We start from the raw sequence: 23,595 nt of genomic DNA on the forward strand, positions 1-23,595 counted from the left end.
AGAAGGGTAGGCTTCTTCCTTCAACTCAACCTTGATCCCCGTGTGTTGTCTCAGTCTCATCTCTGCAATCTCCGATGGCCCCTCTCGGCTCGTGTCGAAATTGAAGGGCCTTGTTCTTCTATAAAGGGAGGCAGATCTGGCAAATGGTCTCTTCCTGCTCAGGGGAGAGCCAGAGGTTGCAGACTTGATAGTGGTCAGTCCAAGGGAACTTGGCATGGCACAGGGGGCTGCATTGGAAGGGGGTCGCATTGGAAGGGGGCCTTTCCATTACTGACCAGGCATTCTTAAGGGGGCACCGGAGATGAGGGGCGATAAGTCCTGACAGGGGGCCATAGCCCCAGAGGAAGCACCAATGTGAGTGCGGTTGTCTTAGTTTGTTGAGCAATGATGAAGTAGGATTTTTATAGGATTATTACATGGTAACAAGAGTTAAAGAGGCTGAGCAGTAGGCGCGGGACACGGAGCCCTATTGGTACACGACCAAACCAGATGGCAGAAAATAATAATCTAACAATGGAGACGGTGCCCATGCACATAAACCAAGGGAGGAGGCACTATACCTCGTGACTGGAAGGCAAATGCTACTTACCAATATGCATCTGTTCTTGGTATGTAGAGCTGCAGATCTACACATTGTGCATAGATCGCCATCAGGTGTTGGGCCCGGATGTTTGCAGTTGTTTTTCCTCTTGGAAAGTCTTTGGAAGTCACGAGGTCTGTGACTCCTCCTTTGGATCGTATTGCACATGGGCTTTGGCTCCATCCTCAGATTGTTTTTCGCCAGCAGGGAATGATGGAGCGTAGTAATAACAGTGAAGATGCCCATGTGTGTTGTATCTAAATAAGATATACTGAAACAGATAAAGGTAGCCGGGGAGGCAGGTGGGCGTGTGTAGATCTGCAGCTCTACATGCCAAGAACAGATGCATATTGGTAAGTAGCATTTGCCGTTCGAGGCATATGAGCTGCAGATTACACACTGTGCATAGATTATATAGCAGTACCCATCCTTAGCGGCGATCACCAGTATCTGTTGCAGTGGTTTGAAACAATGTCTTGAGTACAGCCTGGCCCACACTAGCCTGTTGCTTAGTTTGCACATCTACACAATAGTGTTTAGTGAAAGTGTGCAGTGTAGACCATGTAGCTGCTTCGCAGATATCTAAGGGGATGTTCCCTAAAAAGGCCATAGAAGCCCCTATCTTACGTGTAGAGTGGGCTTTAGGGGGAACAGATAGCGTTTGTTTTGCTTTGTGGTAGCAAATCTGTATGCATTTAACAATCCACCTAGCTATCCCAGATTTGGAGATGGGGTTGCCTTTGTGTGGTGGTGAGAAAGACACGAACAGTTGTTTGGTCTTACGAAAGGGTTGTGTTCTCTCGATGTAGTAGAGTAAGGCTCGTTTGACATCTAATGTGTGGAGAGCTCTTTCTGCAACGGTCTGTGGTTGCAAGAAGAATACGGGTAGTTCCACAGATTGGTTTAGGTGAAAGGGAGAAATGAGGAATTTTGGATTAGTACGGAGAACAACCTTGTTATGGTGCATTTAGAGAAAAGGTTCTTGAGTGGTGAGTGCTTGCATCTCACTGACCCTTCTGAGGGAAGTAATGGCTACAAGAAAGGCAGTTTTCCATGTTAGGAATTGAAGTTCACATTTGTGTAGAGGTTCAAAGGGAGGCCCCATTAGTCTGGTGAGAACGATCTTTAGGTTCCACACAGGTGAGGGTGGCACTCTGGGGGGGAATTATTCTTTTGAGGCCTTCCATGAAGGCTTTTATGGCAGGTACTCTAAAGACTGATAGATGTTGCCTGTTTTGTAGTTAAGCTGCTATGGCTGTAAGGTGCAGTCTAATAGACGTATAGGCTCGATTGCATCTTTGTAGGTGTAGTAAATAGCCTATGATGTGTTCAATGGACACATATAGGGGATTGAAGTTATTGTTGTGACAATAGACCACAAAACGTTTCCACTTGGCTGCGTAGCAAGCTCTAGTGGTGGGTCGCCTAGCTTCTCTAATGACGTTCATGCAGTCAGGGGGAAGAGTTAGATAACCGAATTCTAGGATTTCAGGAGCCAGATCGCAAGGTTGAGCTGAGCTGGGTCTGGGTGCCTGATCTATCCATGGTTCTGGGTTAAGAGGCGTGGAGAGAGGTGTAGCTTTTGGTGCGGTACTACAGATAGTTCCAGCAGTTTGGTATACCACGGTTGTCTGGCCCAAGTTGGAGCTACTAGTATGAGAGTGAGGGAGTGCTGTTGTAGTTTGCGCACCACTAATGGAATGAGTGGGAGAAGCGGAAAAGCGTACGCAAATCTGCCTGACCAGTTCATCCATATCGCATTGCCTTTAGACAATGGGTGTGGATATCTGGCGGCGAAAGGAGCGCCTGGGAGGGTGCGATTGTAAGGCCCCCATAGACTTCGCCTTATCTGTGTCTTTCTTCATTTTTTCTAGGGCCTCATCCACTTTTGGGCCGAACAGATGTTCCTGGTCAAAGGGGTGGTTCAGGATGGAAGCTTGCACCTCAGGTTTGAAACCTGAAATCCATAGCCAGGTATGGCGATGGAGGAGGACGCTGGTGTTAATTGCCCTAGAGGCGGTGTCAGCTGCATCTAGGGCACAGCAGATGGATGTGTTGATGATGGTTTTGTCCTCCTGGATTAGCTCATTGGCTCTATTTTTATATTTTTCAGGGAGGTGTTGCATTATGGCTTCTAGTTTGTCATAATGTGCCCTGTCATATCTTGCCATAAGCGCTTGTGTGTTTGCAATGCGCCATATGTTGGCAGCCTGGGATGCAGTGCGCTTCCCGATGCATCCAAGAGTTTGGACTCTTTATCAGGTGGTGGTGCCTCGCCTGATGCCTGGGAGTTTGCCCGCTTTCTTGCAGTAGACACTACTAGGGAATCTAGTGGTGCTGGCCCTCTGATGTAGGTGGGGTCTGTAGGGGCGGCCTTATATTTTTTGTCGATGCGAGGGTTGATGACCCTGGCTCTGACTGGGTCTTTAAAGACCTCTGTCGCGTGTTTGATAACGCCTTTGAGCATGGGCAGGATGGAAGTGGCCCTGTGTGTTGTATCGAAGGTATCAAGGAGGAAGTCCTCCTCCACCGGGTCAGTATGGAGATCCACACCGTGGTAATGTGCAGCCCTTTGGAGTAGTTGGTTAAACCCCATTGAGTCTTCTGGTGGGGATGGTCTCGAAGGGTAGAGATCATCCTGCGGGACGTTAGAGATGTCTGGAATGTTATAGTCGTCCCATGGGTCTGGGGAGCCTGTAGGAGTGGGGTCCCCTGTAGGTTGGTCATGGGGCTCATCCCCCGTGTCATCATAGACATCATCATCATCCGGAGAGGGTGTTGGGGAATGGTGGGGGAGGGGAAGAAGAAGGTGGAGGGGGTGAAGGTATTCTCAAAGGGGAGGTAGCAAAGTCTTTCCTCTTTGGAGGTGGAGCTGGGGCAGGCGTGTCTAGCTGTCTCTTTTTGATGCTGAGCATCAAATGTCCAGTCTTAGGGTCCTTGACCAGTGTTTTTTGTAATGGATTAGGCCTAAATAGTTCTTCAGAGAGTGCCCGCTCCATCGGTGCAGAAGGCATCGGGGCCGTAGGTTTTTTTTGTTTTGGAGTCTGCACCAGTTAGTTGTTTTTAACTGTGCGGCTTTGGAAGGGCTGGTTGGCCACTCGGCTACGAGATGCCTTTCGGCTTCGAGGTGTGGGTGTCGATGGCTTTGTGTTTTTTGCTAGTCTCCGGGGACGGTGTCGGCACCAAGGAGCTGGTGCTTGTTTTCGGCGCCAAGTGTTTCGGTGTGGAGCTCGGTGCCGAGGAGGAGGAGGCCATTTTCTTTTTCGGCGTCGGTGCGGAGGAGTGTTTCTCGGCACCGACGGTAGGCTGGCTCGAGCCTGAGCCGCCAGAAGGCTTGATAGGCTTCTTTAACGGTCCCGAAGGTGCGGTGTGGGAAGCAGTATCCTTGGTCATGCCTAGGCCAGAGGGCGAAGGTGTGACCGAAGCCTTTTTGGAGGGTGTTGGTGGATGTTGGTACTCACGACCCTCTGAGTCGTCGGCCTCGCAGGCGCTGATGAGGCCCTCTTCGGTGTGCTGTCCTTCTGGAGCGTCGACGCCTTCTCCGAAGAGGTCGTCTGGGATCGCTGTCGACGAGTGTGCCATGGTTCTTCTCGCCCTTCTGTCTCGAATGGTTTTCTTGGACCGGAAGAATTTGCACGCCGGACAGTCTCGAGCCTCGTGTTCAGGGGAGAGGCAGAGGTTGCATAGCTAGTGGAGATCGGTGTGGGGGAATTTGGACCCACATCGAGGGCACTTTTTTAATGGAGTACTTTCCATTAGCCAGGACCGGAGCTTGGGTAGGCCCGAAGGCTGTCGTCGTCGACCGGAATCGAAGATCTGGATCGATGAGTGTGGAGATCGCGATCGCAAACAATACCGGGGAGGATTGCGCGTCGATTGAAGAACTGGAAACTGTTCGGAATCGGAGCGCGAAGATCACATCCGAGCCCGATGGCGGAAAAAAACAATCTGAGGATGGAGCCAAAGCCCATGCGCAATACGATCCAAAGGAGGAGTCCCAGACCTCGTGACTTCCAAAGACTTTCAAAGAGGAAAAACAACTGCAAACATCCGGGCCCAACACCAGATGGCGATCTATGCACAGTGTGTAATCTGCAGCTCATATGCCTCGAACAGAGCTCTTTTCAGAAAACAAGCTACAAACGTCCGAGCCCAGCACTAGATGGCAGAGTATGCGAAGCATGTATATCTACCGCCACATATGCTACAAACCCATAGATTCTCATGTGATGCTCCCAGGACATTGAAGGAGTGTGAAATCATAACTCAAAAAGCACACTTACATGAGCTTATTCAAAGCCCAACCAAGTGATGGAAAAATTATGCACAGTAGGTGTAGCAAGAATAGTTTTACACTGCAAAACAATACGTAACAGTGTTAATCTGACAGACACCGTTGAGATACTGGTGAAGTCATGGAGGAAATCTTATGAGAAACATTCCAATGGTCAAGAAGCATAAGATGGACCTTTCTGACCCATCAAGAGATGACAGACAGGCCATACATAGCATATGAACCTACACATTCTAGTTGCAAAAACAATTGTTACAATTAAGTTACATGTAACATTTTGAAACAGTTGAGGAGCTTGACGCCACATAGATTAACGTTTTGCATGTGGTCAGATAAGTCCTTTGAAAAGGAACCTCATGGACACTGATTGAGAAACGTCAGGACTCTAATCAGTCTTCGAGGACCAGAAAGAATGCAATGTAAAAAGGTGTCACCAGCTTATCTGGAGTTGTCCAAGAACATAAGGAACGGTCATGGGTGCAGTTTATGGAGCTCAATATCTCTCTTTAACCTATTATTAAGTGCTCTTTAACCACAGCATTGAATTGATTTAAGTTCAGTTGGAATAAAATATGTGAGGGCAATTCAACCCTTATAACACAAACTTCTTGGATGGAGGCTGCAGTTCTGCAATCACTGCCATATCTCTAGTCCTGCAAAACACAAATATCTGTGCTTTCTTTCAGATGGCACACTTTTCACAGGACCTGATCTTAACTAGCGCGGTTGTTGCCGCATTCTCAACAGTACTGATCTGTCCACTCCCCATTACCCCCCAAAAACGAGTGGTCATGTCTATTTCTTACCACAAAACACCCAAGGTTTTCATTTCCAAGTTCACAAGTCCTACCACATCGCAGCCAGGTTTGCATCAATAACATTCCCAACCACTCAACCCACACCAGAAAGTAGGAGCCATAAGCAGTGAATGACTTAATTTGTTTTTATATACAGAATACAGGAAAAGGTTTCTGTAAAATCTAAAACAATACAATTACTATTTACAAAGGAGCTAGCTTTTCTTGTCCAGAGTGAGGTGGAGAGGTTGGGGGAAGGGAGGGCAAATAGAGGAGGCATATGATTATTAAAAAAAAAAGGTAGACAAGGTAACGACGAGAACGGATATTTGATACAAGAGACAACTTGAGCCAACGTCATATCACACGAAGCACTGTACACAATCAAAAATAAAATAGTATTAGAAATAGGTGAATACTTTATGTATTTACACAGAGGCCAGAACTGCTTCCCTAGGCAATCATACGTCACTTAAGTGCCCACAAGACAAACAGCAGATTGGGTCACAAACAAATTCTCTGTCGGCCAAGAATGTCTCAGATGGCAAACTAGGATAGTCCTCAATCAAAAATTCAATGGGGAAGGAAAGACCTACTGCTTGATTCTAAAGAAATAAATGGACCGTGCCATTCTGACCTGGAGCAGGAAGGGATCGGCAACTTGAAATTAATGGCAGCTTTGCAAACTTGAACCCAATCCTGCATTTCAATACATTGAGAATAAAAATTACAAGCCCAATCTACTGACGGTAATTACTTGCAATCAAATTTACTTGCCCGGGGCAAAACTCGCTAGATTCTGGGTCAATCCTTTTCTCCCAGGACTGTATTTAATGCTACAGAAAATTTGCAGTAAGTCTGAAATTCACATACTAAAACAGGACATTAAACACATCCAATGAAGTCCATGTGGCACACACTCCTCTCCTAAACTGCCCCATGGGATTGAAAGTGCTCACTTGGCCCAATTCTTCTCACTGAACCTTCAGAGATGTCCCTTCCTTTGTTGAGACCCCAATGAGGAATGCTTTTCAGGGCCGATAACCTGGGCAGGCTCTTGTGTAATCTGCCGATGACAAAAGCTACTTGTAGTGCAACCATAGCAAAAGAGGGTAATGGGGAGTGGGAGTAGACAGTCTTTGAGTGGAATTCTAGACACAGAGTTCAACTACTTCAGGAAATGCAAACCCCTATTTTGCAGATTCTGGTAATAGGTCTTACTTCTCCTAAGTAGCTTACTACCATCTTCAGAACTCCACCCTTCGCTTCTAGTGCTTTCTTCACTTTAAATAAGAAGGATCATCTTGAATAGATTACTTATTTCAGTATGAAAAACTGTATCATTGAGTATAAAACTATTGTCACTGGCACAAAATACAAGATATCTTCGGTCAAGATTATACTTCTTTGAAAAAAACCTCCACACTCCTCTGGAAACTTTATTTTTTTAACATGTGCATTGAAAAGTTTCCATGTCTTGATTGAGGGTGACAGTTTGTCTTCCTCTCCTCTGCATGTATTTAAAAAACATTTTTGCACTGGTGACGTTTTTCCCTAAAAAAAAAAAAATAATGAAATGCATGGTACAAATATATGTGCAAATGCCCCTAAAACTCGAGCAAAAAAAATAATATATATTTATATATATATATATATATATTAAAAAAAATTCTTCATCTCATGCAAACATGTGAACTGTTTCGGGCCAAAGTAGAAAAAGTTTCAGACATCCTGTACATTTTTGCACGGGCGCCCTGCTTGGGTTCAAGTTTTTAAAAAGTCATGTTCCTTTCCGACTAAGGAATGGAGTTGGAACGTAACACAGGCACCTGGTGTGGAGGCTTTTCATCCAAGTCTAGTAACTCCACAAAGGCATTGTCCCCTTTTGGCTGCTTGGTTGCAAATTCACTAATGCTGAACACAAACTGCAGACAGCCAAGCTTAATGTAGCTGCCGTGGTGCAAGAGGGCCGTCCCTTCCCAGCCGGCTCCACTACCCCCAATCAGGCTGGAGCTGCTGGCTTTGCAGTTGCAAGGTCGATGGTACAAGCCTTGGGACTGGGAGCTCATCATTGGTTCCTCTTCACGTGGCTCTTCCTCTGGCGGTGGTGGCTGAGGTTTCCTGGTCTTGTGACGCTCTGTGAAAACAGACAGTCATCAATATATGGACTTAAGAAAGAAAACACCAACAATAAGAGGAACGAAAAAAGCCTTGGCATCTTGATGCCCTCCCATGAATCAGAAAAGGTGTCCATAAAGCACTACACACACCACACACTGGTACGCAGAGAAGAACAAATAGGAAAAATACTTCTGAAAATAGCATGGAGGAGCTCAAAACAGACTGTGCAATCAGCACTATGTTCCTAAACATAAACCTTTCAATCGCAATCCCAAGTTCTAGAATTGAAGGCTGATTCTTATTGTTGGAGTGTGCATCCCAGCACTACTCGACCTTGCTGGTTTCTGCTCATCGTTGAGCGCAGGAGCTCAATGCATACCGCTCCGGACAGCTAAAAGCATCACCAGTGGTGGTGAAGAAAGGCTCAAGGATAGTGGAGGAAGAAGTTAAAAGGACGAGGTGGGGGAAAGGAAGCTCCAAGAAGAGGTGGAAGGAAAGCTGCATAGAGTAATAAATGTCAAACACAGTAAGTTATCAATTGTGCCCTCTCCCCCTGAAAGGTACATCAAAGATGGGGCTTCAAACTTGAAATGTATACATTTTAAACAGAGTCCTCAGTCTCGTACAGAAAAGAGACTAACAGCGAACAAGAAAATCATGTTTCTGTTAACCTATTACAAACTGGAACATAGCAGCCACGGTGTGTGGTATGTCCGATCTGGCACCAAACTCGTACCCAATCCATGCAACAAAACATGGAACTTGGAAACATGCAAACAGGGAGAGAGGGCTGGTCGGTTGCAAGCCATATCTATTGTATAGCAGTAATCATGAAGCATGGGGATCTTGCTTCCAGTGCAGTGCTGAAGACATTTGGGACTCACGTTTAGTGCAAGTGGAAGCACAGAGAACTGGGGCTCACATTAAATGCTTGGAGGTGGAAAATGAGGACATGGAGGTCATAGACATAACCGATGCCAGCACCATGAGAACCTAGGCCTCACACTCTAAGGAGGTGGCAGCACTGAGGACTTGCACTTGCTGTATGTGAAAGGGCCATGTGGTCTACATCCAGTGTTAGCCCACTGGAAAATCAGATGCGCATGCAATGTGAATGTCAGCACAAAAGCACATAGGGCTCTGTCTGAACCGCTTTTAGAGGGCCACGGGGCAAGCAGGAGCTACTGCACCCAACCATGGTGATTGTGGTCTTTTACTCCGAATGTCCCAGGGCCTGCCCTATTATGGACTGTGAGTAACTGGGACAAGTACTACCCCTTCAGTACTTGACTCTCAGGGGTAGCGAAGTCTAGCAGGTCAGGGTGGAATGGGGGGTGTATACAGACAAGTCAAAAACACCAATAAATGAATGTTCAACAAGATACTACTTTATTCATAACAGCAAGTATTTATATACGAAGATTAAGTCAATTGCGGGACACAAATAATACACAGTCTTAGTAAGGCCGGCACTCTAGCATTGTCCAGGTAATTCCTCGAGTCCCAGTTCCCTGTCTAGGTACTGTGCTTATTTTCCATTCATGAGGCAACATTCAGGTTAGGCCCTGCTAGCAACTACATATCTTAGAAGTTCCACAATGGCTTCTTCAAGGTCAAAGTCTCACAGTGCTGTAGGGCTTTTAGTCAGAACAAGTGTTCCTAGAGGCTCAGTGACCCAGAAATCATTCTTACCAGCTTTCGCTGGAACTGTTGCGTCAGTATGCCCAGGTGCACGTCAGTGGTGAGCAGAAGTCTGGAAGCTGCAAGCGAGATAGCATGCGTCCAAGACCTCCTCCGATCAAGTATTAAGCCTTTGCAAGTCTGGCTGCAGGTCTTGGGTGCTTCTAGGTTACGGTGATTGAACTGATGCTCTGCTTCTATGGGTCTTGGCCCATTACGATTCACGGTCGCACTCTACGCCAGGGCTATGGCCCTCTCTCTTTACTACGTGTCCTGCCTGGCATACAAGGGGTGGGGGGAAGCGGGGGGGACTTGGACGAAATCAGTACAATGGTCTCATTCTTCACCATGGCCCCCAGCTGGCATGGGTCACAAACAGCAGCACTCAGGTGGATAGCACAATTGTTGGAACAGTCTTCAACATGGATGAAAGACACACACACTGATTTAGGGATCCATTACACAGGCTCTTCACTGGACCTTGCTCTCATCAAGCACTCTCCTCCTCATAGGGTGCTCTGGTTTCGGCAGGCAGGCAGATGCTGGTGGTCCAGGTTCCAGCGCGAGTGGTCTAGATTCTCCCAGGCGATGTTCCCTAACCCAAAAGGAAGACTGGCAGACCTAAGTTTCCAGACCAGTGGTGCTGAGCTTGTCCATGCTGAAGTGCAGCTCAAGTTTGACAATTTTGAGAGGGTCATGCTCCACTTTTAAAATCCATTTCCAGACAGAGATGTGTTTTAGTGTCTTAGCATTTAAGTTCTTGTTGTAGGCGTTGCTCCTTTTCAAGGGCCACTTCTATCCTGCCTTTTGTCCAGGAATCAGTCTAGTCACAGTATGAACGACTCCAAACTTAATAGATCCACAACAAAGGCCACAGGAATAACTAGAGATTCACATCTAGACATCAGCCTCATGGATATGTGGGTACTAAAGCCCCAAAACCTATTCTTTATGATTTGTTTATCAGTCCCATCTCCTTCCTGAGATGTGCCCAGGCCTCACCGACTAGTTATCTTTTCAGAATCAAAGAACCACTTTGAAGTACACAAGAGAGCCTGACTCGCTCTTCTGCCAGTGTGTGTGTCCCATTCAGCTCTCAAGAATGCAGGCAATCCACAAATGTGTCTGGGATGGTTCTGCCACCTCCACATCCCTTTAAGACCCTGAGTTTTCAATATGGAGCCCACAGGCCTTCACGTACTGTACCGTAAACAGGCACACCTACATTACACCACGCACACACAACCACACGATGGACCTACACAGTGCTACATACTAATATGATGACCTTCAAATGGAAGTTGGGTACACAGCAGCAGAATTTACATGAGTAGGCCAGTAAGTCTCACACTTCAGTGACACGGGTAAAAAGACCTGTTCACTCAACTGATCACTATTACAAAAGTGGTATGCTGCCAACGCCGTGCATGTGCTACTTAACTGGTAACGGCAGTGGCCCTTTACCACTATTAGGTTAGCACTTTTGCACCCTTTCTGGTCTAACAAGTCTGCAATCTATCAGACAATCCTATGCCATAGCATGCAAGCATGATGTGTATTTGCGCACAATGAAAAATCAGTACCAAGGATCCAGATATATCTGCAGCTGGGGCACTCGGGATAGGAGCACGCATCCATCACCATGCAGGGGTCTTTTTTTTTTTGTCCCAGCAGGCTCACATCCAGGGCAGGTAGCAGAATACATGGAGATAGGTCCCAACTCCTGTGCCAATCAACAAGTTACTTAACTTTGGTAATCCCTTATCGGGTAGAGACTTTATCTAGTTGCAGATGCCTTACCATCGAATGTTCCCCAGGTGTCAGACTGGAGCCGAAAACGTTTGAGCAGTACTGCTGTGCGCAAGTATGCAACACTGAACAGCTCCGTGATGGAAACATTTGCGCCGGATGTGATGTAAGCGGTGCCTATATAAGCACTACCCCTGTGCACTGACTTCAATTCATGACTATTTCCGGGCCAGAAGCAGAAAGCGATGTCTGTTTTTTTTTTTTATCAGTGTGAAGATTATAAGGGCCTACAAGGACTTGATAGGTGGAAAAGTCCAGTTGACAGAATCGTGAGGATCGGTAAGGAATCTACGGCTAGATAGAATCTCATTCAGATAGGCCGTAATCGAAGCGAAGTACCTTGTTCATCTGATAAAGACTTAGAGCCACAGATTCCTTACCTTAGAATACATACCAAAGCAATACCTTCCCGGAGGTTGTCTGCAGACTGGCTCAGACCAAAAAGTCCTGGAGGATCAAATGGGTAAAGTGCTTGTCATGACGGACGGACGTGACTGTCAAGGCAGTAGTGTTTGGTAAACATGTGCAAGGATGGCCTAGTGGAAGCCTGACCGATGTCCAAGACAAGAACTCCAGAAGCTAACACAGTTGATGCAGCTTTGGATCAGGTGGAATGAGATATAAAACATCAGTGGGCTGCTTCTTGGCGAATGCGCAGCATGACTGAATACAATTCATCTGGAGATGGTCAGATTATGTACTGCTTTCCCCTCTGCTCCAGTGAACTCTACAAAGAACTGATAGTCAACCTGGTGTTCTTTAGTGCCATCAATATAGAACAGTGCCTTTTTAGAGTCCAGAGGGTGGAGTCTCTCTTCCTTCCTAGAGGGGAGAGGCGGAGCAAAGAGTCAGCAGAGTGATATTTTGGCAGACATGGATAGGTGCCACCATCTTCGGAAGAAAAGACGCATGGGTTCAGAGAACCAGTTTGTCTTGGAAGAAGTTGGCATATTGAGGGTGATAACAAAGCCTGTATGTAAGGAAGTGGGTTTCTGTTGCAGTAACCCCCCCCCCCCCACACACACTTTTTGCCTGATAACTGATGCACTTTTCCTTGGTGTGCCCTGGGCTCCTACCAATCAGGTTCCCAGGACCTGTATTCCTTCCCTAAAAACGAATAGTTTCTTACCTGTCGGTGTAGTTTTGCAGCTTGAAGAGCTTTCTGGATTCACTATGCTGTGCATTATTCCGCGATCTGGTGGTTGGGTCCGGATTCGTAGTCTCTCTTTTTTTTTTGGTGGCCCAGGTGGGTGTCGACGTCCCACCATTTGGTGCACCTCTCGTGACGTCATCGTGCTTCCTGCGGAAGTCCCACCTTTGGGGCGCCATCTTCGGGTTCTTTTTTCCTCTCGGTTTTTTTTTTAAACCCTAGGCGAATGATTAAATTATATGTCCACTTTTCTGTAGTATTTTACTCCTTCTGTACTTCTCTGTTTTTCCCCCTCTTCCTCCAGCCTCATCTTCCTGGCGGAGGTGGGTGGGTTCGCTAGTGAATCCAGAAAGATCTTCAAGCTGCAAAACTACACCGACAGGTAAGAAACTATTCGTTTTGCAGCGTGAATCTTTCTGGATTCACTATGCTGTGCATATACTTTGTAGCGGTTTGTTATCTTTGTGGCGGCTGGGTGGTAGATGAGCGTTGGTCGTTGAATATGTGTTGAAGCACCTTCTGTCCTACTTGTGCTTCTTTGTTCATCTGTATGTCCAGGCAGTAGTGCTTGGTGAACGTGTGCACCGAAGCCCATGTTGCCGCCAGGCATATGTCCTGAATGGGCGTGTTTGCCAGAAAGGCAATGGTTGCCCCTTTCTTCCTTGTGGAGTGAGCTTGAGGCCCCTCCGTTAGCTCCTGTCCTGCCTGTTTGTGGCAAAACTGTATAGTTAGTGCAATCCATCTAGCAATGGTGCCCTTTGTCACTGGTCTCCCCATGAAGCTTGATGCAAAGGACACAAAGAGCTGCTGAGTTTTTCTGTGCTCCTTGGTCCTCTCAATGTAGTGCATCACCGCTCTCCTAGCGTCTAGAGTGTGTAGAGCCTTTTCTGCTTTCGAAGTTGGGTTTTGAAAGAAACTCGGTATCTGAATACTCTGGTTCAAATGGAATGCCGACACGACTTTAGGCATGAAGTGTGGGTCCGTTCTCAGGACAACCCTGTCCTTGTGTATCTGTATGTAGGGCTCTTGTAGCGTTAGTGCTTGCAGTTCACTCACCCTGCGTAGCGAGGTTATGGCTACCAGAAATGCAGTTTTCATAGTCAACATCTGCATTGATGCCTTGTCCATGGGTTCAAATGGTGCTTTCATAAGCTCCGTCAGTACCACGTTGAGGTTCCATGCCGGTGGCGGCAACCTTTTAGGTGGCGCGATTCGTTTCGCTCCTTCCATGAATCTCTTTACTACCTGCGACGTAAAGAAACTTCCACCCTTCTCCCCTCTTGTGTAGGCTACTATCGCCGCTAGGTGTACCCTTAGGGAGGTGGAGCATAGGTTACTTTTCAGAAGGTGCGTGAGGTATCTCAGCACTGTTGAGTCTTTTGTCATTTTATTCTGCAGGCCTTTTTTGCCACACCATATTGTAAATCTTTTCCATTTTGCACTAAAGCATTTGCGTGTAGTTGGTCTCCTTGCCTCTCGCAGCACTCGCATAGTGCTTGGAGGCAATCTAAGGTCCGCAAACTAACTCTTCAGGAGCCATGCCGCCAGGCTGAGGCTTTCTGGCTCTGGATGTAGAACCTCTCCGTTCTGCATGGAGAGCAGGTCCTTTCTTCTTGTGAATCTGTGGGGATTCCCTTGAGCCATTTCTAGAATTTGGGAGAACCAAGTCTGCCTTGCCCACTGTGGTGCCACCAGGATCAGTGTCATGTAGCTGGTTCTGCATTTCTCAAGCACCCTGTGTAACAGTGGTATCGGCGGAAAAGCGTAGGCAAATGTCCTTGACCAGCTTATCCATAGGGCATTCCCTTGAGATTGCTGATCTGGTTGCCTGGACGCGAAGCTTCGGCATTTTGCATTCTGGCGTGTTGCAAACAGGTCTAATTGTGGGAGTTCACCATTTCTGGGAAAGCTTCTGCGTTTCGTGCCCATTGAGCTCCCACTCGTGTGAAGCCGAGGTCTGCCTGCTTAGCCAGTCTGCCTCCACATTGTCCTTCCCTGGTAGGTGAATCGCTAGCAGGTCTATCTTGAGAGGTATGGCCCATCTCCAAATCTCCTGTGCCAGAGTGGAAAGGGGGAACGACTGTGTCCCACCCTTTTTGTTGATATAAAACATGGTTGTGGTGTTGTCCGTTTGAATCAACACTCTCTGGTTGTACAGGTTCTTCTGGAATGCCTTCAGGGCTAGCAGGACAGTCTTCAATTCCAGGTAATTGATATGTCTGACCGCATCTGCCGGAGCCCACAGACCCCTCACTCGGAGTTGGTCCATGTGTGCTCCCCATCCCCTTAGAGATGCGTCCCTGGTGATGGTCACAGTTGGGCTTGGTGGTGCCAGGCTTTTCCCTGTAGATATGTTGTCCCTGTTCCACCAAGTTATCTCTTCCTGCACTGCGTGCATAACAACCACTAGATCTTCCCAACTTCCGCTTGCCTGTGACCATTGCTGTTGTAGCCATTCTTGGAATGGTCTCATGTGAAGTCGTACATTTGGGACCAGGTGGATACATGATGCCATCATCCCCATGATCTTGCTCACTGTTCTCACTGTCAGAACTCGCCCCTTCTGGTAGAGGCTCGTCTCCCTCAGTAGGGCTTCTGCTCTCCTGTCGCTGGGCACGACCGTCCTGTTTATGGTGTTGATTTTTGCTCCCAGGAAAATCTTCACCTGTTCTGGCTTCATTGATGACTTCCCCCAGTGTATGGAGAACCCCAGTTTCGTCAGTGTCTTTGTCACCTGTGCTGCGTGATTCTCGCACTTTTCGTGGGTGTTTGCTTTGATCAGCCAGTCGTCTAGGTAAGGGTACACATGAATCCCCTTCCTCCGTAGGTATGCTGCGACTGCAGACAGGCATTTCGTGAATACCCTTGGTGCTGATTTTAGCCCGAAGGCCAGGGTCGTGAATTGGTAATGGTCCTGGTTGATGCAGAATCTTAAAAGTCTTTTGTGCCTTCTGTTTATAGCGATGTGCAGGTAGGCATCCTTAAGGTCCACGGTGGACATGAAGTCTCCGTCCTTTATTTGGGGCAGCACCTCCTGTAGTGATGTCATTTTGAACTTTTGTGTTCTGATGTATTTGTTTAGGTATCGCAGATCCAGAATGGGTCTGAGATTTCCGTCTACTTTTGGTACCACGAAGTAGTTCGAGTAGACCCCTTTGTTCCTTTCCTCGTGAGGCACTGGCTCGATGGCTCTCTTTTCGAGCATCTTCAGTGTTTCCTCTCTGAGTTGAGCAAGCTCCTGACCTGAGCGTTGCCTTCGTTTTGGTTTTCTGTTTGGAGGCGTCCCCTCCAAGTCCACGCAGTAACCGTGTTGTACGACGTTCAGTATCCACTTGTCCGTGGTTATACGTTGCCATTCCTGTAGGTAGCGGCCCCGCCTTCCGCCTACGGGTGTTGGATGTTCGTAGGCGATTGGGTCTCTTCCCCCCTAGCTGTTTTTGCATTGCGCCTCACCCCAGGGGGTATCTTGGGGGTGAGCGTCCCCATGCGTGCCGAGTCACTTCGATGAGGGTTGGTCACTCCCTTGGCCACGTCCGTTTCCCCTCCCGCGAAAGGACTGGCCCCTTGGCTGGTACTGCCAGTTTTGTTTTTGCTGACCTTGTTGTCCGTGACTTTCACCCTGCTGTCGTTGCTGGAACGTCTGGTGCGATGTTCCCTGCTGGTTACCCCCTCTACCGTAGGGTCTTCTAGTTGGAGTGCCTCTTCTCATCCCCCTGAACTGCAGGGCCCCCATGGACCTTGCCGTCTCGTTCTCTTTCTTCAGCTGGGTGAGTTTTTCGTCCACTGTCGCCCCGAACAGTGTTTCCCCGTTGAAAGGGGTGCTTAATATGTTGCTCTGCACCTCCTGTTTGAATCCAGAGATTCTCAGCCAGGCCTGTCTTCGTTCGGTGATCCCTATGGCCATTAGTCTGCTGGAAGTTTCCGCCCCGTCCAATGCAGTTTTAATGCATGAGTTGGCTATGTTTTTACCTTCTTCCACAAGGTGGGATGCTCTTTGGCGGTACTCTTCAGGGAGGTGTTTGACTAATTCCCCCATCTCGTCCCAGTGCTGGTACTGGTGACGATTGAGAAGCGCATTGGAGTTCGCCATGCGCCAGTGCATTGCCGCGTTCCTTTCGACCTTCCTTCCAGTGAGGTCCATTCTCCTGCTTTCCTTATCGGGGGGGGGGAGGGGGGGAGGGAGGGGGGGGGGGCCCCGAGGTCGCTGGCACGTTGGCCCTTCTCCTGGCCGTGGAAGCGATGATGGAGTCGGCAGTGACCGCTCCCTTGATGTAAGGCGGGTCCAAGGTGGAGTGCTTGTATTTCTTCTCCATCCTGGGCGTGATGGACCGGCATGTTGCTGGCTCCTTAAAGGCTTCCTTCCCCTGGTTCATTACGCTTTGGAGCATGGGAAGGAACTGGCTCCTCGTCTGAATGGGGAGCAGGGTCTCGAGAAGGAAATCAGCTTTCGGCTTCTCCTCGTCCAGTTTTACCCCAAAGGCTGCTACAGCACTCCTGACGACCATAATGTACACCCCGATGTCGTCTGGCGGCGAAGGCCTCGAAGGATACGTGTCCACGGGCTCTTCGGGATTTTCGGCGTCGATATCTTGCCAATCCAGTTCGTGAGTGGTTGATGGCGCCGAGCCGTAGAACGACTGCTGGTCGGCCTCCTCGTCTTCGCCTTCATAGTATGTGCCTTCTTCCTCCTCCTCAGGATCTCTCGGCAGCCCTTCGGCGTAGAATTCGTCCTGTTCCTCGATCTCGACGACGTCCGTCGACGGAGTCGTTGGAATTCTGAATTGCTTCATCTTGGCGTCGAACTCCTTCTTCCTCTGAAGGATGCTCTCCATCTCCGCCTCGAGCCTTCTCTTCTTCTTCTCCATTTCGGAGATGCTTTCGACGTCGACCGCGGCTCTTTGACGGAGCTTGCGTCGACGCTGGCTTGTCTTTCTGCATCGAACGCCCCGTTTCGTGGGCTGCTTTCGACGAACTCAGCCTTTCGGCGTCCTTCAGCACCAGGGAGTCCTTCTCGGAGGATCCGCTCGGCCTTTTGTCCATGGATCCACCCTTGGTCGTCGAAATTTTCGGCGCCGGTGCTCCTTTTGAGGACTTGGACTCAGATTTTCGAGGGTCTGTCTCGGGTTTTCGAGGCCCTTTCGGGGGTTTTGAACTCGACGATTCTCTTACCTCATCAGGCGTTTTCGTATCGGTCTCTGCGACCGTGAAGACGTCGGGTCCTTCGGCGATGTTGTCCTCATAGTCTGTGGAGAGGCCCAGATCGTAAAGCGACGGGGCCTTACCCTTGCCTTCCATGCTGAAGTTCGCTCTTCTCTGGCGCTCTCTCACTCGGAGCGTCTTCGGCGCGAAAGCTGAACAGGCGTTGCAGTCCTTGCTCTGGTGGTCGATCGGTAGGCAAAGGTTGCAGACCGGACGCTGGTACTTCTGCGCGAACTTGTGGTGGCAGTTAGGGCAGAATTTGAATTGCGTCTTGTCCATTGCGCTCAGAGCCTCTGAGTGCGCATCCTCGAAGGGCGTAGAAGAAAATTCCTGGGAATTCTTCCTTCTTCGCGTCCCGGATGCAATTTATTCCTCTCTGTTATCTCAGCTGTTCTTTCTCGACGAAACTCGCGTTTTCTCCTTCTTCCCTCGATTGAAATCCTGGAGCTTCTCGATGACGATCCAGACCCAACGGCGGAAAAAAGAATCTGAAGATGGCGCCCCAAAGGTGGGACTTCTGCAGGAAGCACGACGACGTCACGAGAGGTGCACCAAATGGTGGGACGTCGACGCCCACCTGGGACACAAAAAAAAAAAAAAAAAAGAAAGACTACGAATCCGGACCCAACCACCAGATCGCGGAAACATGCACAGCATAGTGAATCCAGAAAGATTCACGCTGCAAAACTGCCTAACAGCAAAAACCCAATTGGCATTTCTGGCCACATGTCAGCCCCTGGTAAATGATCCTATAGGTACCCAGTGCACTGTGACCAGAGAAGGCCCCTAAGGGCTGCAGCACTTATTGTGCCACCCTGAGAGGCCCTGTACCCTGACACACACACACTGCCTTTGCAAGCTGAGTGTCTTGGTGCAGAACAAAACAGAGTCGACATGGCACACATCCCTGTGTGCCATGCCCACAAACACCTCCCTCGCATACCTCAGTCACCCCTCTAGCTGGGTGCACTATGCCAGTGGTGAGGATACAGGTGCATGAGCCCTGTACCCCTACAGTGCCCAGGTCCATTCCTGGGCCCTGTAAGTGCAGTGTTGCCATCAAGAGTATATGGTGCTGGGAGGTCGACATTATGAACTCCACAGCACCATGATGACTGCACTGAAAACTTCTCAGAACATTAAACCCACACTGATGCCAGTGTGGGATTTAATGTAAAATGCACGACAGAGGGCATCTTAGAGATGCCCCTGAAACTAACAAACCAGTGTACTGACTGAGAGACTGCCTAGGCTGCCACCCAGCAGACATGTTGCTGGACCCCTGGACAGAGAGCCATCCGCTCTCGTGGGTCTGCAACAATGCACATCCTGGGCGAGGTGCTAGGTCTCCTCCCCAGGATGGGCAGGGGGAAGCTTCAAAAGCATGCTGCCTTTGTGAGCTTCCCCAGGCCACTTGCTGTACTCAGCAACTGGCCCCCGCCGGTTCTGACCCCCTCTCTGGCGGGAAGATCGTCGGGAAACCCTAAGTGAGGAAAGGGGGTGTGCCAGCCTCTGCCAACCCCACCCCTCAGATGGGGGAGGCGAGGTGAAGCACAACCCTGGGCTCTCGCCATCTTCAAGATGGGGAGCCCTGCCCAATCAGGACTAGGCTACTGCCCCCCTCCCACAGGATAGTGGCAGGATAGGGGGTGTACCCACCCAGGGAAGGGACCCATTGGTCCCTGCCCTTTACCTACCTGTAATGCCCCTAAATTTAGTGTTTAGGGGCACCCTGAACCTTCCTTCCTCAGATCCCATATCCGAAACAAGAAAGAAGATCAAGAAACAAGAAGACCTGCCGTGCAGCTGCTAACAAGAGGAAAACACCAACTGATTTGGCCCCAGCCCGACAGGCCTGTCAACCCTCAAACCTGCTCCTGCTAAACCCCGGCGTCTCCAATGGTCAGCAACCTCAAAAACCCCGGAGGACCTGCCTGCCTTGTGACTCTAAAGAAACTGGGATTCCCACGAGCAGTGGTCCTGCTCAACAACAAGCAACAACCCCTGGCACCAGCCAGGAACCACAAACCCTGCACCCGCCAAGCCTGGCCTGTGCCTGAGTGGACAAACACCAAGAGGACGTTCCCCCGGCGACTGTGACCCCGAATCCAGCAACCAAGGACCCACCTCGACGCTCCCGACGACGCCTGCAGCCTCAGAACCAGGGACCCCTCCAACTGCGACCAGCAGAGGGTAAGATTTCCCGACGTGAAAAGACACCCCTGCACCCGGCGCCCTGCGGCCTCCTGTGCCCAGCTCCTGGGTGCCTACCTAACCTACAGCTTCCCAACTTACCTCTCGAAGTGGTGGCCGCACCTGAAGAATCTTCGTCCCCGAGCTTGCAGACTTTGTTCGTCTTGTAGCTTCTCCATAGGAATCCTTTTGAGCACCCGACGGCTCAAAAGCACCCTGCACCCAGCCGCCTGAGTGCCCCTGGAAGCGGAACCTCTAACCTAATCCACTTCCCCACTTGCCCTGAGCAACTGACCAGAAGCCCAGCTCTCACAGACGCGTGGCCTGCTTGCCAGCAGCCACCAACCAAAGGCCCCCTCCCCGCCATAGGCTAACATTGGACCTAACTCTCTCTGCACCCGGCTGCCGCTGTGCCGCTGAGGGTGTAAGGAGTAGTTTCTTACCTGTAACTCCAGTTCTGTAGTAGGGGTATCTCTGTTATAGTCATAATCTATGAATAATCCCCGCCCATGTGCGGGGACCCCGGAGCAATCAAAAATATCTCTTAAGCTGTCCCGCATTTGCAAACCTGCAAAGACACTTAAGAGACAGACAAAATAATACAGCCTAATCACCACAAGGCTGCACTGGCCAGCACTTCCTCTGAAGTGAACACAAAAGCCAAAATAAAGTTGAAATGTCATTTTTATTCACATTTGACATGTTCCTTTATTATCACACACTCCCTTCACCAAAATCCCTTTAAACAATAGAGAGGAAGGGGTGGACAGACAAGCCCTATAGGCTGTCATTATGTGTCTGCTAAAGGGATACCGTGCCTTTAAGAAACTCTCCAGAGACCCCCGGTATCCCAGGATGCACAGCCAACACAAGTTACTTTCAGTTCTTTTTGAAGGTGTATAACAACAGGCCTGATACCGTCAGGTTACTCCACCGGGGAGGAGGGAGGGTCGCTTATGACTATAACAGAGATACCCCTACTACAGAACTGGAGTTACAGGTAAGAAACTACTCCTTCTGTAGTAGGGGATCTCTGTGTATAGTCATAATCTATGAATAGAATGGCAAGCCCATCCCAACCAACAAGAAGCGGTGGAGTAAGACCAACCACCAACAAATCACTGTGCAAACAAATTCCTTAGCGAAGCCTGTCCAACCTGCGCATCTGCCCTAGCATCAGAGTCCAGGCAGTAATGCTTTGTAAACGTATGGACTGACTTCCAGGTGGCAGCCTTACAAATGTCAGCAATGGGAACATTCCTAAGCAAAGCGGTGGTAGCCGCCTTTCCTCTAGTCGAATGTGCTGTAGGCTTACCCCCTAATGTTTTATTAGCTTTTTGGTAACAAAGCTGAATACAGGAAACAATCCATCTGGAAATGGACTGCTTTGAGGTAGCTAAACCAGTTCTTACCGAACCATAATTAACAAACAGTTGATCCGTCCTGCGGATATCTTTTGTCTTATCCAGGTAGAATTTCAACACCCTACGCACATCAAGTGAATGCAGAGACCTCTCCGCCGGAGAGGAAGGATGCTGAAAAAACGTAGGCAAAGTTATCATCTGATTCAGATCTGGAAATCTGATATCACCTTAGGCAAAAATTTAGGATGGGTACGCATCACTACTTTAGAAGCATGGAAAACAGTATACGGCTCTTGGCAACACAGAGCCTGAATCTCACTCACCCTCCTGGCCGATGTAATGGCTACAAGGAAGGCCGCCTTCCAAGACAAATGCTGCAGCGAAGCCTTATGGATAGGTTCAAAAGGCTCCCTCATCAATCTAGATAACACCACATTCAATTCCCAAGGTGGAGAAGGCCTTCTAACAGGGGGAAACACCTTACGCAAACCCTCCAAAAAATCCTTAATCACAGGGATTTGAAAAAATGAGGTTTGAGAAGGGCCCTTCCTATACGCAGTCAGAGCTGCGAGATGAACCTTAATAGATTGGAAATTAAGCCCAGACTGAGCTAACTGCAGCAGATAAGGCAAAATAACGTCTTCTTTACAGGATGTAGGGTCAAAGTCCTTCGCTTTGCACCATAAGCAGAATCTCTTCCACTTATAGGCGTAGGAGGTCCTCGTAGACGGTCTCTTAGCCTCTTTTAAGATCTCCATACAGTCCTGAGGCAAGTTCAAGTGTCCATACTGCACTAGCTCAGGAGCCATGCTGCCAAACTCAAGGACGAGAGATTGGGGTGAACCATCTGCCCTGTGTGGCAGAACAGACCGGTGAAGAAGGTCGGTGAACCACCATTGTCTCGGCCACTCCGGAGCAATCAGGATCATTCTGGCTCTGGATTGCGACAGCTTGATCAGCACCGCCGGAATCAGGGGAATGGGTGGAAAGGCGTAGAGAAAGCTGTTGGACCAGCTGATCCATAGTGCATTCCCCAGCGTCCCTGGCTGGTAGTACCTGGACGCGAAGTCGCGGCATTTGCTGTTTTCTGCCGTGGCGAACAGATCTATATCCGGAGTGCCCCATTCTGCGAAGACGTCTCTTAGCACGTCGTCGTTTAGCACCCACTCGTGGTTCTCTTGAACGAGTCTGCTGAGCGCGTCTGCTTGGGCATTCTGCACTCCCGGCAGGTGGGTCGCCGTGATCGTCAGATTCCTGGCCACCAGCCAGTTCCAGATCGCCTGTGCCTCCCGAGACAGGGTGCGTGACCGGGAGCCCCCCTGCTTGTTGAGGTAATACATGGTCGTAGTATTGTCCGTCTGAACCAGCAGGGAGGACGTCCTGAAGGAGGGATGGAACGCCTTCAAGGCCAAGTGTACTGCTCTGAGTTCCAAAAAGTTGATATGGTAGGTCGTCTCCATCTGCGACCATATCCCCTGAATCTGAAGAGGGCCCGAATGCGCTCCCCAGCCCTGGAGAGACGCATCGGTCACTATGGTCTGGGCCGGAATGTCCTTGTGAAAAGGGGTCCCCTTGCAGACATTCTCCGGGGAACACCACCATTTCAGAGACTGCCGAGCGTGCTGAGACAACTGGATCTTGTCCTCCCAACGCCCCCTCCTCTGGTCCCATTGATCCTCCAGACATTCCTGCAGGGGCCTCATATGCAGACGTGCATTGGGGGTGAGGAAGATGCAAGAAGCCATCGACCCCAGTAATGAAGACACCGTCCTCACCGTAGGAGAGCGGGCTGAGATAAGATGCAGAGCCTTCCCACGGATCGATAAGCGTCTCTCCTCCGAAGGACACACGCTTGCGGTCAAGGTATTGACTGAAGCCCCCAAGTACTGGAGACACTGCACAGGGATCGGCACTGACTTCGTCATGTTGATGTGCAGCCCCAGACGGTGAAGCAAAGCCGCCGTCCTGTTGAAATGGCACTGGGCTTCCTGATAAGTGGACGCTTTGATCAACCAGTCGTCCAGGTAAGGGTACACAAACACCTTGGTCTTCCGCAGGTGTGCCGCGACCACTGCCATGCACTTGGAGAACGTCCGTGGCGCAGACTTCAGGCCAAACGGGAGTACGGAATACTGGTAATGGTTGTTGCCTACCAGAAACCTCAGGAATTTGCGATGCTTCGGTGCGATCGGCACATGAAAGTAAGCGTCCTGCAGATCTATGGCGCACAGCCAGTCCCCTCGATGCAACTGAGGGTAAATCTGATGCAGGGACAACATACGGAACTTTTCTCGGCGGATCCACCTGTTTGCTTGACGCAGATCCAGAATAGGCCTGAACTCGTTCTTGTCTTTTTTTCTTACGAGAAAGAACCGTGAGTAGAGACCTTTTCCTTTTTGCCTCAAAGG

The 23,595-nt window shown here is 49.3% G+C and overlaps 1 protein-coding gene across 2 annotated transcripts in view; it reads right to left on the bottom strand.

Annotated features, from left to right (window-relative positions):
* Window positions 1-5,802: 5,802 nt before the first annotated feature.
* The window catches only part of PHF12 (PHD finger protein 12), a 418,108-nt gene continuing 400,315 nt past the window's right edge, over window positions 5,803-23,595 (bottom strand). For both annotated transcript variants that reach the window (XM_085649156.1, XM_085649157.1), the window contains exon 15: window positions 5,803-7,808. In XM_085649156.1, the coding sequence (XP_085505282.1) occupies window positions 7,468-7,808 (341 nt within the window). In that variant the 3' untranslated portion in view covers window positions 5,803-7,467. The remainder of the gene's footprint in view (window positions 7,809-23,595) is intronic.

This window comes from Triturus cristatus, chromosome 3_2 (assembly GCF_964204655.1).
Source record: "Triturus cristatus chromosome 3_2, aTriCri1.1, whole genome shotgun sequence".
NCBI classification, from domain to species: Eukaryota; Metazoa; Chordata; class Amphibia; order Caudata; family Salamandridae; genus Triturus; species Triturus cristatus.